The following is a 13,590-nucleotide window of genomic DNA, read 5'->3' as shown; positions in this document are numbered from 1 at the left end:
ATTAAATCGCAGCACCCCAAACTGTCTATGCCCCCCGGTAACATATTTAAATGTGGCCATTCTTACTTGGATTTATCATTTAGTCACTTATGACAGACTTATAAACCTCCCGGAGGCATATTTCACAAGAGAATGTATTTCCATGTTAATCTGGATTTAAATCAAGTTGTCACTGTAAACAGTGAAGGAATCCAAAATGAAGCCCGAGGTCAATTTGAGGCAAATGCAGTTTTGCTAGGGGCTGATATATAAACAGAGCTGTCTAATATCAGCGTTAACATGCTGCAGTGCTTCACACAATACATCCCAAAGCCACTAAATGTCCCTCTTCCGTTGTGACACAGCCTGACTGTGTGGCCCAAAAGCTTCTTGGCTTCCCTGAGTCAGAGTTGTTTCTGTTCTTCACGGTTTTCTTCCCTTCATGTCACGCCTTGTAATGTCGAAGTGCCTCGTCGCAATGAATTACCTTTTCAAGCGCACCAGACAAAAAAATTAGAATGCACTGGGTAAAATTTGTTGGATCAATTGTTCCAATAGCTCCCTGTCCCTGTAACCTCCTCCAGCCCTGCAACTCTCTGCGCTCCTCCAATTCTAATCTCTTCCCCATGCACAATTTCCTTTACTCCACCATTGCCGGCCGTGCCTTCAGCTGTCTGGGCCCTGAGCTCTGGAATTCCCTCCCTAAACCTGTCCGCCTCTCTACCTCTCTCTCTCTCTCCTCCTTTAAGTTGCTCCCTAAAACCTACCTCTTTGACCAAGCTTTTGGTCACCTGTCTTAATATCTCCTTATGTGGCTCAGTGTTAAATTTCGTCTGCTAACACTCCCGTGAAATGTCTTGGAGCATTTTACTACGTTAATGGAGCTATACAAATGCATCCCTGGTCTATATTGAGGAAGCTGATCATGACTCAGGCAGCAGCAGGGTCAAATGGCCTCAGTGCCACTGGGCTGAAGGGAAGAATATCACCCAGTATCTTCTCTCCCCATTGACTCTTGCTGGATTCAAGGATCAGATTGGGCTGAGCAGTGGTGCTCCAACAGTAGAGCAGTCTGCCAAGGCTCTGCCAAGGCACATGAAACGATAACGGGCCCTTGAGCAAGAGGTCAGAGAATGGCTAGTACCTGTGGAACTGAAGGTCTTGTGCCATGGTGAGGTATGGTTCCCCGACTGTAAATCGACCTTTCTTCATGTGTGAATCTGGACAGTGAGGGTCATCCGGTTATTTGACCTTGAGAGCATTCACCCGCATACAATTCAACCTGCACAGATGTGGACTCAGTTTTCATCCACATCCAACAGACACTCCCTCATTGTTGAATCGACAGGTCAACCTGGATTATGTGCTGAAGGCTCTGTAGTGGATCTTGATCGCACAGCCTTCTGGCTCAAAGGGGACAGGGCCACCAACACAACCATGTTAGCATTATTGTAAAGCTTTTAGTTAATATGGAAATCCTGTGCTCTTGCAATTTGCTCCTAGTTCCAGATTTATACCACTACCTCGCCTGATCTGGTATCTCTCCCACCCCTGGTCTGGTATCTCCCTCCCCTGGGCTGGTATCTCTCCCTCTTCTGGTCTGGTATCTGTCCCACTCCTGGTCTGGTATCTTCCGCCCCTGGTCTGGTAACGCTCCCACTCCTGGTCTGGTAACACACCCACTCCTGGTCTGGTATCTTTCCCACTCCTGGTCTGGTGTCTCCCCCTCTCCTGGTCTGGTGTCTCCCCCTCTCTTGGTCTGGTGTCTCCCCCTCTCCTGGTGTGGTGTCTCCCCCTCTCCTGGTCTGATGTCTCCCCCTCTCCTGGTCTGGTGTCTCCCCTCTCCTGGTCTGGTGTCTCCCCCTCCCCTGGTCTGGTGTCTTCCCCCTCTCCTGGGCTGGTGTCTCCCCCTCTCCTGGTCTGGTGCCTCCCCCTCTCCTGGTCTGGTGTCTCCCCCTCTCCTGGTCTGGTATCTCCCCCTCTCCTGGTCTGGTCTCTCCCCCTCCCTTGGTCTGGTGTCTGCCCCTCTCCTTGTCTGGTGTCTCCCCCTCCCCTGTCTGGTATCTGCCCCACTCGTGGTCTGGTATCTGCCCCACTCGTGGTCCGGTATCTGCCCCACTCGTGGTCTGGTATCAGCCCCACTCGTGGTCTGGTATCTGCCCCACTCCTGGTCTGATATCTGCCCCACTCGTGGTCTGGTATCTGCCTCTCCCCTGGTCTGGTATCTGCCCCTCCCCTGGTCTGGTATCTGCCCCTCCCCAGGTCTGGTATCTGCCCCACTCCTGGTCTGGTATCTGCCCCACTCCTGGTCTGGTATCTGCCCCACTCCTGGTCTGGTATCTGCCCCACTCCTGGTCTGGTATCTGCCCCACTTCTGGTCTGGTATCTGCCCCACTCCTGGTCTGGTATCTGCCCCACTCCTGGTCTGGTATCTCCCAGTCATGGCCTGGTATCTCCCAGTCATGGTCTGGTATCTGCCCATCCCCTGGTCTGGTATCTCTCCCACTCCTGGCCTGATATCGCTCCCACTCTCTCACTCTGGTGTCTCTCACACTCCTGGTCGGGTACCTTTCCCTCTCCCTCTCCTGCTGCTCTGGTGTCTCTCACACTCCTGGTCGGGTACCTTTCCCTCTCCCTCTTCTGCTGCTCTGGTGTCTCACAGTCCTGGTCTGGTACCTCTCCCTCGCCTACTCCTGGTCTGGTGTTTGTCCCACTCCTGGTCTGGTGTCTCTCCCACTCCTGGTCTGGTATCTCACATTCCTGGTCTGGTATCTCTCTCTCTCCCACTCCTGATCTGGTATCTCCCCATGTCTGGTATCGCTCACACTCCTGCTCTGGTATCTCTCCCTCTCTCCCACTCCTGGTCTGGTGTCTCTCCCACTCCTGGTCTGGTGTCTCGCCCACTCCTGGTCTGGTATCTCACATCCTGGTCTGGTATCTCTCTCTCTCCCACTCCTGATCTGGTATCTCCCCATGTCTGGTATCGCTCACACTCCTGCTCTGGTATCTCTCCCTCTCTCCCACTCCTGGTCTGGTGTCTCTCCCACTCCTGGTCTGGTATCGTTCACACACCTGGTCTGGTATCTCCCCATGTCTGGTATCGCTCACACTCCTGGTCTGGTATCTCTCTCTCTCTCCCACTCCTGGTCTGGTATCTCACACTCCTGGTCTGGTATCTCTCTCTCTCTCCCACTCCTGGTCTGGTATCTCCCCATGTCTGGTATCGCTCACACTCCTGGTCTGGTATCTCCCTCTCTCTCCCACTCCTGGTCTGGTATCTCCCATGTCTGGTATCGTTCACACTCCTGGTCTGGTATCTCTCCCTCTCCATCTCCTGGTCTGGTGTCTCTCACACTTCCCCTGGACCTCCTGTTCCTGGTTGCAGGCCGGTGAGCTGGCTAACCTTCCTGAGCTGTATGGCTCACCTACTCACTGGATGAGTTCACCGACTCAGGGGAGCCTGTTTTCATGTTCTAATTGTATGGGGTCTTTTTGCGTGTTATGAATGAGGCATAAAGGATTTATGTGTGTGAGAATATATACAAAATGCTGGAAAATGTACAAAATAAAGACTTCAAAAATCAAAATATTTCGCGGGGGCATACACACGCTGTTTATTGATCATTGGAAAGCAATCAAATGCAGGAATGCTGATTGATTTCTCTGTTCCCCTACCCAAGCCCAGGGGCACTGACGCTAAGTTTAACCTCTCAGGCCGGGCCCTTGCTGGGCTGTGTGATGCTGTGCCCCAAGGTGCATTTACTTACTGAGCCATCAAGGGGAGCGATACATTTTATGAGGAGTTGTGACAGCAGACAGAACAAGCCTGCTGAGATTTTACAATAACATTACTGTGAACAGCTTTCACCATAAGGAATGGAACAATATTGGATGCTGCATCTCAGCGGAGTTGCTGTGTCATCCACCATAATATCTATTCCTAAATAGGATGCTCAATAAGCAGCCAGGGTTTTACATTGCTAATATCTATCAGCATATGTCTGACAAATTTGTGACAATTCTAGCCTTTTGCAGCAGTTGAAACTACTGTAATCCCCTGTAGACCGTCATCCCAGTTTGCCAGAAGAAGCATGTCACATATAGAAAGAAAGAAAGATGCACCTGCATTTATGTAGCACCTTTCGCGACCTCATGATGTCCAAAGCACTTTACAGTCAATGAAGTACTTTTGAAGTGTAGTCACTGTTGTAATGTAGGAAATGCAAGAGCCACTTTGTGCAATGTAAGCTCCCACAAACAGCAATGTGATAATGACCAGATCATCTGTTTTACTGATTGTTATATATATAAACTTGTATATACTCTGTACAGCCACCAGAGGGCTCATCCCCTGGAGTCCCAAGGGATCCCATAATCCCTTGGGAGCACAGGTATTTAAGGAGGCCTCACAGGTTGGAGAGGCATGCTGGAGATCTGCAATAAAAGACTACGGTCACACTTTACTTTGAACTCACATTATTCAGCCTGACTCTTTCTTCATACACAACAGTGATATTGATTGAGGGATAAATATTAGCCACAACACTGAGGAGAGCTTCCCTGCTCCTCTTCGAAATAGTGCCATGAGATCTTTTATAGCCACCTGAGTGGGCAGACGGGCCTCGGTTTAACATCTCATATGAAAGACGGCATCTCCGACAGCACAGCACTCCCTCAGTACTAGCACTGGGAATGTCAGCTTGGATTATATGCTGAAGATTCTGGGGTGGGACTTGAACCCATGACCTACTGACTCAGAGGCACAAGTGCTACCCACTGAGCCACGGCTGACACTGTATAGATATGTGTTGCGTTGTAATGAGAGATTTAGAAATGAATCAGATTCATTATACATGAATGGAGCTTTCAGTATCTAAAGCGGTCTTTTCTCCTTTGTTTTATGCAGTATGCAGGATGGCTGGTGCTGTGGGTGGCATGGAACGCATTCATCATTTGCTTCTACCTAGAAGTTGGGCAATTGTCACAGGTAATTATCTACCTTATGATCTAAAGAGATGATTTTTACAGTGTACTTAATCAAAGCACGGGACCAAATGCTCATTTACCAGCTCCTATCTTCCTCAGTTGTCCACTGATAGAGAGAAAGGGCTGGATTTTTGCTTTTTTGGATTTCGGGGCGTTAGTTGCAGCGGGGCATTACAGTTAGCGTCTGAAGATAGTTTGCGATAGACTTTTGGACACTAAAGGAATGAAGGAGATGCGGACGGTGCAGGAAAGTGGAGTTGATGTAGTAGTTTAGCCGTGATCTTATTGAATGCCGGAGCAAGCTCAAGGGGCCATATGGCCTACTCCTGATCTTATTTCTTCTGTTCTTATTACAGCATCAATGTTTCCTGTCATTTTACTTTGGGCTGTGAAAATTCCGTTCATGTGCATTTTTGTCAATTTAAAAGCCGGTTCTCTGACTGTGCGGGACCCCATGTGACCGCGCAGCTTAAATGGAACATTGCACAGCATCCAAATGTACGTTGTCCAAGTGTTGTTGGTGCTACTACTTTGCATCACCTTGTCTCTGGTATTTTATCCTTTACAAGAAAGTTGGTTTTGCAATACTTCCAGTGTAACCATTTTCCTCGCTGAGGCTAGCAGGACATCCTTTGAGTCCAGTCTGTGCAATTCCTGTCCTCGTCCTGTACGACAAGCTTCATTACCTTGGCATGAGGGTCTCTTGTGAACATTGTTGACTACAAACCTGGGATTGTTCTCTTTAGGGCAAAGAAGATGAAGGGGAGATTTAAAAGAGGGGTTTTGATAGATTAAATAGGGAGAAACGGTTTCCAGTGGTAGAAGATGTTAAAATTAAGTTCTCTTTCATGATTGGACAATGTCTGTGACACAGGATACGCACAGTACTGACATATGAGGAGAGACTGGATCAACTGGGCCTGTATTCTCTGGAGATTAGAAGAATGAGAGGGGATCTCATAGAAACATATAAAATTCTGATGGGACTGGACAGGTTAGATGCAGGAAGAATGTTCCCGATGTTGGGGCAGTCCAGAACCAGGGTTCACAATCTAAGGATAAGGGGTAAGCCATTTAGGACCGAGATGAGGAGAAACTTCTTCGCTCAGAGAGTTGTTAACCTGTGGAATTCTCTACCGCAAAAGTTGTTGAGGCCAGTTCGTTAGATATATTCAAGAGGGAATTAGATATGGCCCTTACAGCTAAAGGGATCAAGAGGTATGGAGAGAAAGCAGGAAAGGGGTACTGAGGTGAATGATCAGCCATGATCTTATTGATTGGTGGTGCAGGCTCGAAGGGCCGAATGGCCTACTCCTGCACCTATTTTCTATGCTTCTATGTGGATTGCTTTAGTTTCCTCATCATATCCCTATTTCTAACAGCCTCCGTGCAGCATGGAGCAAATCGTTACCATATCCAGCTGATCCTGGAGTGAATTTTGTTCCCAGTCTGCCTGCAATATCTGTGGCCTGGAGGGGTCCGTGTTCTATGTAGACATCGAGTGCGAGAGGTTGCAGTCCCTGTTCCAATTTTTGAAAGGGCTGCTCCTCAATTTTTGGTTGCATCGTCCAACGCTCCTGATCTTTTGCTACCCAGTGCGGAGGGGAGGGGTGCGGGCGGATCGGAGGACCTCCTTGTTAGATGCTCCTGGGCATAGCCAAGGGGGCCATCAATAGGGCCAGGCAGTGGGCAGTCGAGGGGGTCGTTCAGCCCAACTGCCTGCCTCCCTTCCGCGGTTACATCCGAGCCAGGGTGTCCCTGGAGATGGAGCACGCGGTGTCCACCGGTACACTCGCGGCCTTCTGTGACCGGCATCATCACCCCAGAAACAAAATTCTGATTTGCTTTAAAGTTAATTTAAAATCGGTTTAATTTGCGGCTTATTGGTTGCGCCCCTTTGAAACAGTAGTAGTGATGTTGGGGAGGGCATCAAACAGGAAATTAGGGGTGCGTGCAATAAAGGTGCAGCAGTTATAATGGGTGACTTTAATATGCACATAGATTGGGCTAACCAAACTGGAAGCAATACGGTGGAGGAGGATTTTCTGGAGTGCATAAGGGATGGTTTTTTAGACCAATATGTCGAGGAACCAACTAGGGGGGAGGCCATCTTAGACTGGGTGTTATGTAATGAGAAAGGATTAATTAGCAATCTCGTTGTGCGAGGCCCCTTGGGGAAGAGTGACCATAATATGGTGGAATTCTGCATTAGGATGGAGAATGAAACAGTTAATTCAGAGACCATGGTCCAGAACTTAAAGAAGGCTAACTTTGAAGGTATGAGGCGTGAATTGGCTGAGATGGATTGGCGAATGATACTTAAGGGGTTGACTGTGGATGGGCAATGGCAGACATTTAGAGACCGCATGGATGAACTACAACAATTGTACATTCCTGTCTGGCATAGAAATAAAAAAGGGAAGGTGGCTCAACCGTGGCTATCAAGGGAAATCAGGGATAGTATTAAAGCCAAGGAAGTGGCATACAAATTGGCCAGAAATAGCAGCGAACCTGGGGACTGGGAGAAATTTAGAACTCAGCAGAGGAGGACAAAGGGTTTGATTAGGGCAGGGAAAATGGAGTATGAGAAGAAGCTTGCAGGGAACATTAAGACGGATTGCAAAAGTTTCTATAGATATGTAAAGAGAAAAAGGTTAGTAAAGACAAATGTAGGTCCCCTGCAGTCAGAATCAGGGGAAGTCATAACGGGGAACAAAGAAATGGCGGACCAATTGAACAAGTACTTTGGTTCGGTATTCACGAAGGAGGACACGAACAACCTTCCGGTTATAAAAGGGGTCGGGGGGTCTAGTAAGGAGGAGGAACTGAGGGAAATCCTTATTAGCCGGGAAATTGTGTTGGGGAAATTGATGGGATTGAAGGCCGATAAATCCCCAGGGCCTGATGGACTGCATCCCAGAGTACTTAAGGAGGTGGCCTTGGAAATAGTGGATGCGTTGACAGTCATTTTCCAACATTCCATTGACTCTGGATCAGTTCCTATGGAGTGGAGGGTAGCCAATGTAACCCCACTTTTTAAAAAAGGAGGGAGAGAGAAAACAGGGAATTATAGACCGGTCAGCCTGACATCGGTAGTGGGTAAAATGATGGAATCAATTATTAAGGATGTCATAGCAGTGCATTTGGAAAGAGGTGACATGATAGGTCCAAGTCAGCATGGATTTGTGAAAGGGAAATCATGCTTGACAAATCTTCTGGAATTTTTTGAGGATGTTTCCAGTAGAGTGGATAAGGGAGAACCAGTTGATGTGGTATATTTGGACTTTCAGAAGGCGTTCGACAAGGTCCCACACAAGAGATTGATGTGCAAAGTTAGAGCACATGGGATTGGGGGTAGTGTACTGACATGGATTGAGAACTGGTTGTCAGACAGGAAGCAAAGAGTAGGAGTAAATGGGTACTTTTCAGAATGGCAGGCAGTGACTAGTGGGGTACCGCAAGGTTCTGTGCTGGGGCCCCAGCTGTTTACACTGTACATTAATGATTTAGATGAGGGGATTAAATGTAGTATCTCCAAATTTGCGGATGACACTAAGTTGGGTGGCAGTGTGAGCTGCGAGGAGGATGCTGTGAGGCTGCAGAGTGACTTGGATAGGTTAGGTGAGTGGGCAAATGCATGGCAGATGAAGTATAATGTGGATAAATGTGAGGTTATCCACTTTGGTGGTAAAAACAGAGAGACAGACTATTATCTGAATGGTGACAGATTAGGAAAAGGGGAGGTGCAAAGAGACCTGGGTGTCATGGTACATCAGTCATTGAAGGTTGGCATGCAGGTGCAGCAGGCGGTTAAGAAAGTAAATGGCATGTTGGCCTTCATAGCAAGGGGATTTGAGTACAGGGGCAGGGAGGTGTTGCTACAGTTGTACAGGGCATTGGTGAGGCCACACCTGGAGTATTGTGTACAGTTTTGGTCTCCTAACCTGAGGAAGGACATTCTTGCTATTGAGGGAGTGCAGCGAAGGTTCACCAGACTGATTCCCGGGATGGCGGGACTGACCTATCAAGAAAGACTGGATCAACTGGGCTTGTATTCACTGGAGTTCAGAAGAATGAGAGGGGACCTCATCGAAACATATAAAATTCTGACGGGGTTAGACAGGTTAGATGCAGGAAGAATGTTCCCAATGTTGGGGAAGTCCAGAACCAGGGGTCACAGTCTAAGGATAAGGGGTAAGTCATTTAGGACCGAGATGCGGAGGAACTTCTTCACCCAGAGAGTGGTGAACCTGTGGAATTCTCTACCACAGAAAGTTGTTGAGGCCAATTCACTAAATATATTCAAAAAGGAGTTAGATGAGGTCCTTACTGCTAGGGGGATCAAGGGGTATGGCGAGAAAGCAGGAATGGGGTACTGAAGTTGAATGTTCAGCCATGAACTCATTGAATGGCGGTGCAGGCTAGAAGGGCCGAATGGCCTACTCCTGCACCTATTTTCTATGTTTCTATGTTTCTATGAAAGGGGGCACCAGCCATCAATCACTGAAAGCAACACAAAAGGTGTCGGGAACTTTCTGTGTGCCGTAAGTTGCAAGGTTCAGGTGCTGAGCTTCACATCAGGAGTGGCTGAAGGGTCCATGACGTTAAAATGTAGTTAACAATCTGTTGTTGCTTGTCTGCTTTCTGAATGCTGTACGTGGATACCCAGCACTACCTGCGGCAACTGAGAAAAACAGGTGACCTTGTACTGACTGTCTGGTGCCGTCTGCTGACTTAGAAGTCTGCAGGTTGGAGAAGGTGAGCATCAAACTCCAATCATGAAGGATGTCGGACAAAATAAAACACAATTCCAAGATTTCTTCACGCCACTTAATGGGTACCCCAAAAATTCACCAGTGAAATGCAAGCTGGAAATATTCCCCGCCTGGACCTTCATTCAGACACAGACTAACGCTTCATTCAAATCGCACTACCCAAGAATCAGAGAGGCACAGATCGATACTTCTGGTTTGACACCCATGAGCCTTCACGCACAAAACATATCCTGCCTTGTACAGTATGGGGACAGGAGTAAATGGACGCCTTTTCACCATATTCCTCAGCTCAGCAACAACAACAACTTGCACTTATATAGCACCTTTAACCTACCAAAACATTGGCGCTCCCGCAGGCTCTGTCCCCCTCTGTAAAATGACACCCCATTCCCGTCTGCAAAAACACACGTGCCCCGTCTGGCTTTTGTTCTCGCAGTGGGAGAGATGGTGGGAATGTTACTGAGGGAGGGGCTATCAACACAACAACAACAACTTGCATTTATGTAGCACCTTTAACATAGTAAGGCGCACCAAGGCACTTCACAGAGACAAAGAGGCAGGTTTTAAGAAGCATCTTGAAGGAGGAGAGAGGGGTAGAGAAGCGGCGAGGTTCAGGAAAGGAATTTCAGAGTTTGGGGCCTCGGCAAACTGAAGGCACAGCCGCCAGTGGTAGGGCAATGAAAATCGGGATCACGCAAGAGACCAGAAATGAAGGAGCGTAGAGATCTTGAAGGCATGTCAGGCTGAAGGATGTTACAGAGATGGAGAGGGGCAAGGCCATGGAGGAACTCTTCCTGATACATTTTAATATATATATATATATCGCAGGACCTAATGTGTAAATTATGCCTTTTCATGGAGTTTTCTGACTTGTGGAAATGGGAGTGGAACTTGCATTAATGCAAGCTATAGTTAACCTCTGGGCTTAGACAGTGTTAAATGTGACTTTGAAGCTGTTTTTTCTATTATAAGTCTATTTTTCCAGCATCACTGCTATGTTGAGGTGGGCCTCTGATGTACTGGTTCTCCTGCCAGCCCATTTACGTTGCACAATTGATTTCATGCGTCATTTAAGTCCTTCTGATATGACCACGAAGCTATCATGGGAGCAAATTTCCATCACACCGCTCCTTAGAATAGGATTCTAGGCATCGTACACAGGTCAGTATGACCTCAAGCTTAGATACTACCTTGCCAACAGTTTGAAACTTGGCTTAGTGGCTGGGTGCACCACAATGTGTCTTTTTTTTAATATATATATACTCACAGGATGTGGGCGTCACTGTAAGCCAGCGTTTATTGCCCATCCCTAATTGCCCGTGAGAAGGTGGTGGTGAGCTGCCCTCTTGTACCGCTGCAGTCTTTGTAGCAGTTTGTTTCAACTGAGTGGCTTGCTGGGCCATTTCAGAGCCAACCACATTGCTGTGCGTCTGGAGTCACATATAGGCCAAACCAGGTAAGGACAACAGATTTCCTTCCCTAAATTACATTAGTGAACCAGATGGGTTTTTACAACAATCCAGTAGTTTCATGGTCACCATTACTGATACTAGCTTTTTATTCCAGATTTATTTAATTAACTGAATTTAAATTCCCCAGATTTGAACGTGCGTCTCCAGATCATTAGTCCAGGCCTCTGGATTACTGGTCCAGTAACTTAACCACTGTGTTGCTGCACCCCAGTGATGTTAATAAGCCATAAAGGACCAGATTCAATCTTAATCTGTATTGAGTTGGTGACCCTTGGCCTCAATGTCCATCGGCTGTATAGGGGTGAAGCCAGCCAGGGTGCTTACTCCTGCTGCATCACTGAACCCCTGCTGGGTAGAGTGTAGTGTGAACAGAAGATCCGGCTCAACTGGCTCACCTTCCATGATGCAGTAACGTGCCGACACACAGTGTCCAGGCTCCTGCGTGACTGGGGGCAAAGGCACTGTACCACAGGGTGAGTCAGCCTCTCGGAAAAGGAGGAGCGAAAACAGGCAAAGAGAAAAAGAAAATTTGGGATAGTGTAAATTCATCAATCTTAGAAATGTTTCACTGCAGATCCAGAAATCAAATCAATTATTATGCCAGGAGCTGATAGGACGGCAAAATGACCACACACACACTCGCAAAATTGTCACCTTGGGTACAGTTTGAGCTAGGCCATTCAGAAAGCCAGGAAGCACTTCTTCACATAAAGGGTAGTGGAAAGCTGAAACTCCCTCCCTCACAAAGCTGTAGCGGCTGGAGGTCAATTGAAAATGTCATAACTGAAATGGATAGGTCTTTGTTAGGCGAGAGTATTGAGGGTTACAGAACCAAGGCAGGTAGATGGAGTTAGGTCACTGATCAGCCATGATCTCATTGAATGGCGGAACAGGTTTGAGGGGCTGAATGGCCCACCTCTGTTCCTTCCTGTGTTCCTTCTAACTTGACATTTCTGCTATCGTTGCGCACTCAGCAACGCACTCTGTGACACGGGTTAACCTTACTGCAGCTGACCTGTTTCTGTTGAGGTGAAAGCGGCTGAGGGGGATGCCTTCTTCCAGTTGGTCCTTTGCCAGGACTCAACCTGAAGGGAGTTCAGTGGGAGTGCAGTGTAGGCAAAACTGCAGAACGGGTAAGTGAGTGTCCGTTGGGCTCATTATCCCTGGAAACCCAATACACAAGGCGTTCGGTGCAAAGCCCAATTTACTGGCAGCAGATTTGCTTTCCCGGCAGAATATTTTAGGTGTGCCTATATCATCAACATTCTCTGTGTTCAAATAAATACAATGCTCACTGCAATTTAGCACCGAGCTGCTTTTCAACATCTTTATTTGACAGGCCCACGAGTCAAAACTATTATTTACTGCTGTATACTGCAGCCCTTATTTTACTTTTATTTGTTCAAGGATGTGGGTGTCGCTGGCAAGGCCGGGCATTTATTGCCCATCCCTAGTTGCCTTCGAGATGGTGTTGGTGAGCTGCCTTCTTGAACCGCTGCAGTCCGTGTGGTGAAGGTGCTCCCACAGTGCTGTCAGAGAGGGAGTTCCAGGATTTTGACCCAGCGACGATGAAGGAATGGTCAATATATTTCCAAGTCAGGATGGTGTGTGTGACTTGGAGGGGCACTTGGAGGTGATGGTGTTCCCATGCGCCTGCTGCCCTGGTCCTTCTAGGTGATAGAGATCGCGGGTTTGGGAGGTGCTGCCAAAGAACCCAGAGAGCAGTTAGGACGTGGAACTTGCTACCACAGGGAGTAGTTGAGGCGAGTAGCATAAATGAAGAGGAAGCTGGAACAGAGAGACATTGATTTGAAGGATTTGATTCTCTTTTCCCACATTATAACAGTGACTACACTCCAAAAATACTTCATTGGCTGTAAAATGCTTTGAGCCGTCCGGTGGTCATGAAAGACACTCTACAAATGCAAGTCTTATCTCTCCAAGTGGGTTTTTCCACTTGAAACTGGTACAGTGCCTATTTCCTGCCAGAAGGTGGCACTAATTCAGTAGAGCAGTGGGTATCCAAAAAAATTTGGACTGCAATTTGCTCACAATTTGCATAGAATTTACAGCACAGAAACAGGCCATTCGGCCCAACACGTCTATGCTGGTATTTATGCTCCACACGAGCCTCCTCCCACCCTACATCACTTCACCCTATCTGCATATCCTTCTATCTCTTTCTCCATTCGTGCTTCCCCATAATCTATGCTGCTCGCCTCAACGACTCCCTGTGGTAGTAAGCTCCACACTGTAACTACTCTCTGGGTAAAGAGAGCTCCCATGGCATCATTTCAAAGAAGAACAGAGGAGTTCTCCCCGGTGTCCTGGCAAATATTTATCCCTCAACCAATATCACAAAAAAAACAGATGATCTG

At 47.7% G+C, this 13,590-nt stretch overlaps 1 protein-coding gene across 1 annotated transcript in view; it reads left to right on the top strand.

Moving 5' to 3' along the window:
• The window catches only part of nkain1 (sodium/potassium transporting ATPase interacting 1), a 604,623-nt gene that overhangs the window by 405,174 nt on the left and 185,859 nt on the right, over positions 1 to 13,590 (top strand). Inside the window, exon 3 of the mRNA XM_070898961.1 lies at positions 4,886 to 4,966. Within this exon, the coding sequence (XP_070755062.1) occupies positions 4,886 to 4,966 (81 nt within the window). The remainder of the gene's footprint in view (positions 1 to 4,885; positions 4,967 to 13,590) is intronic.

This window comes from Pristiophorus japonicus, chromosome 14, assembly GCF_044704955.1.
Source record: "Pristiophorus japonicus isolate sPriJap1 chromosome 14, sPriJap1.hap1, whole genome shotgun sequence".
In the NCBI taxonomy this organism is placed as follows: Eukaryota; Metazoa; Chordata; class Chondrichthyes; family Pristiophoridae; genus Pristiophorus; species Pristiophorus japonicus.
This window is presented reverse-complemented; position numbering and strand designations above follow the sequence as displayed.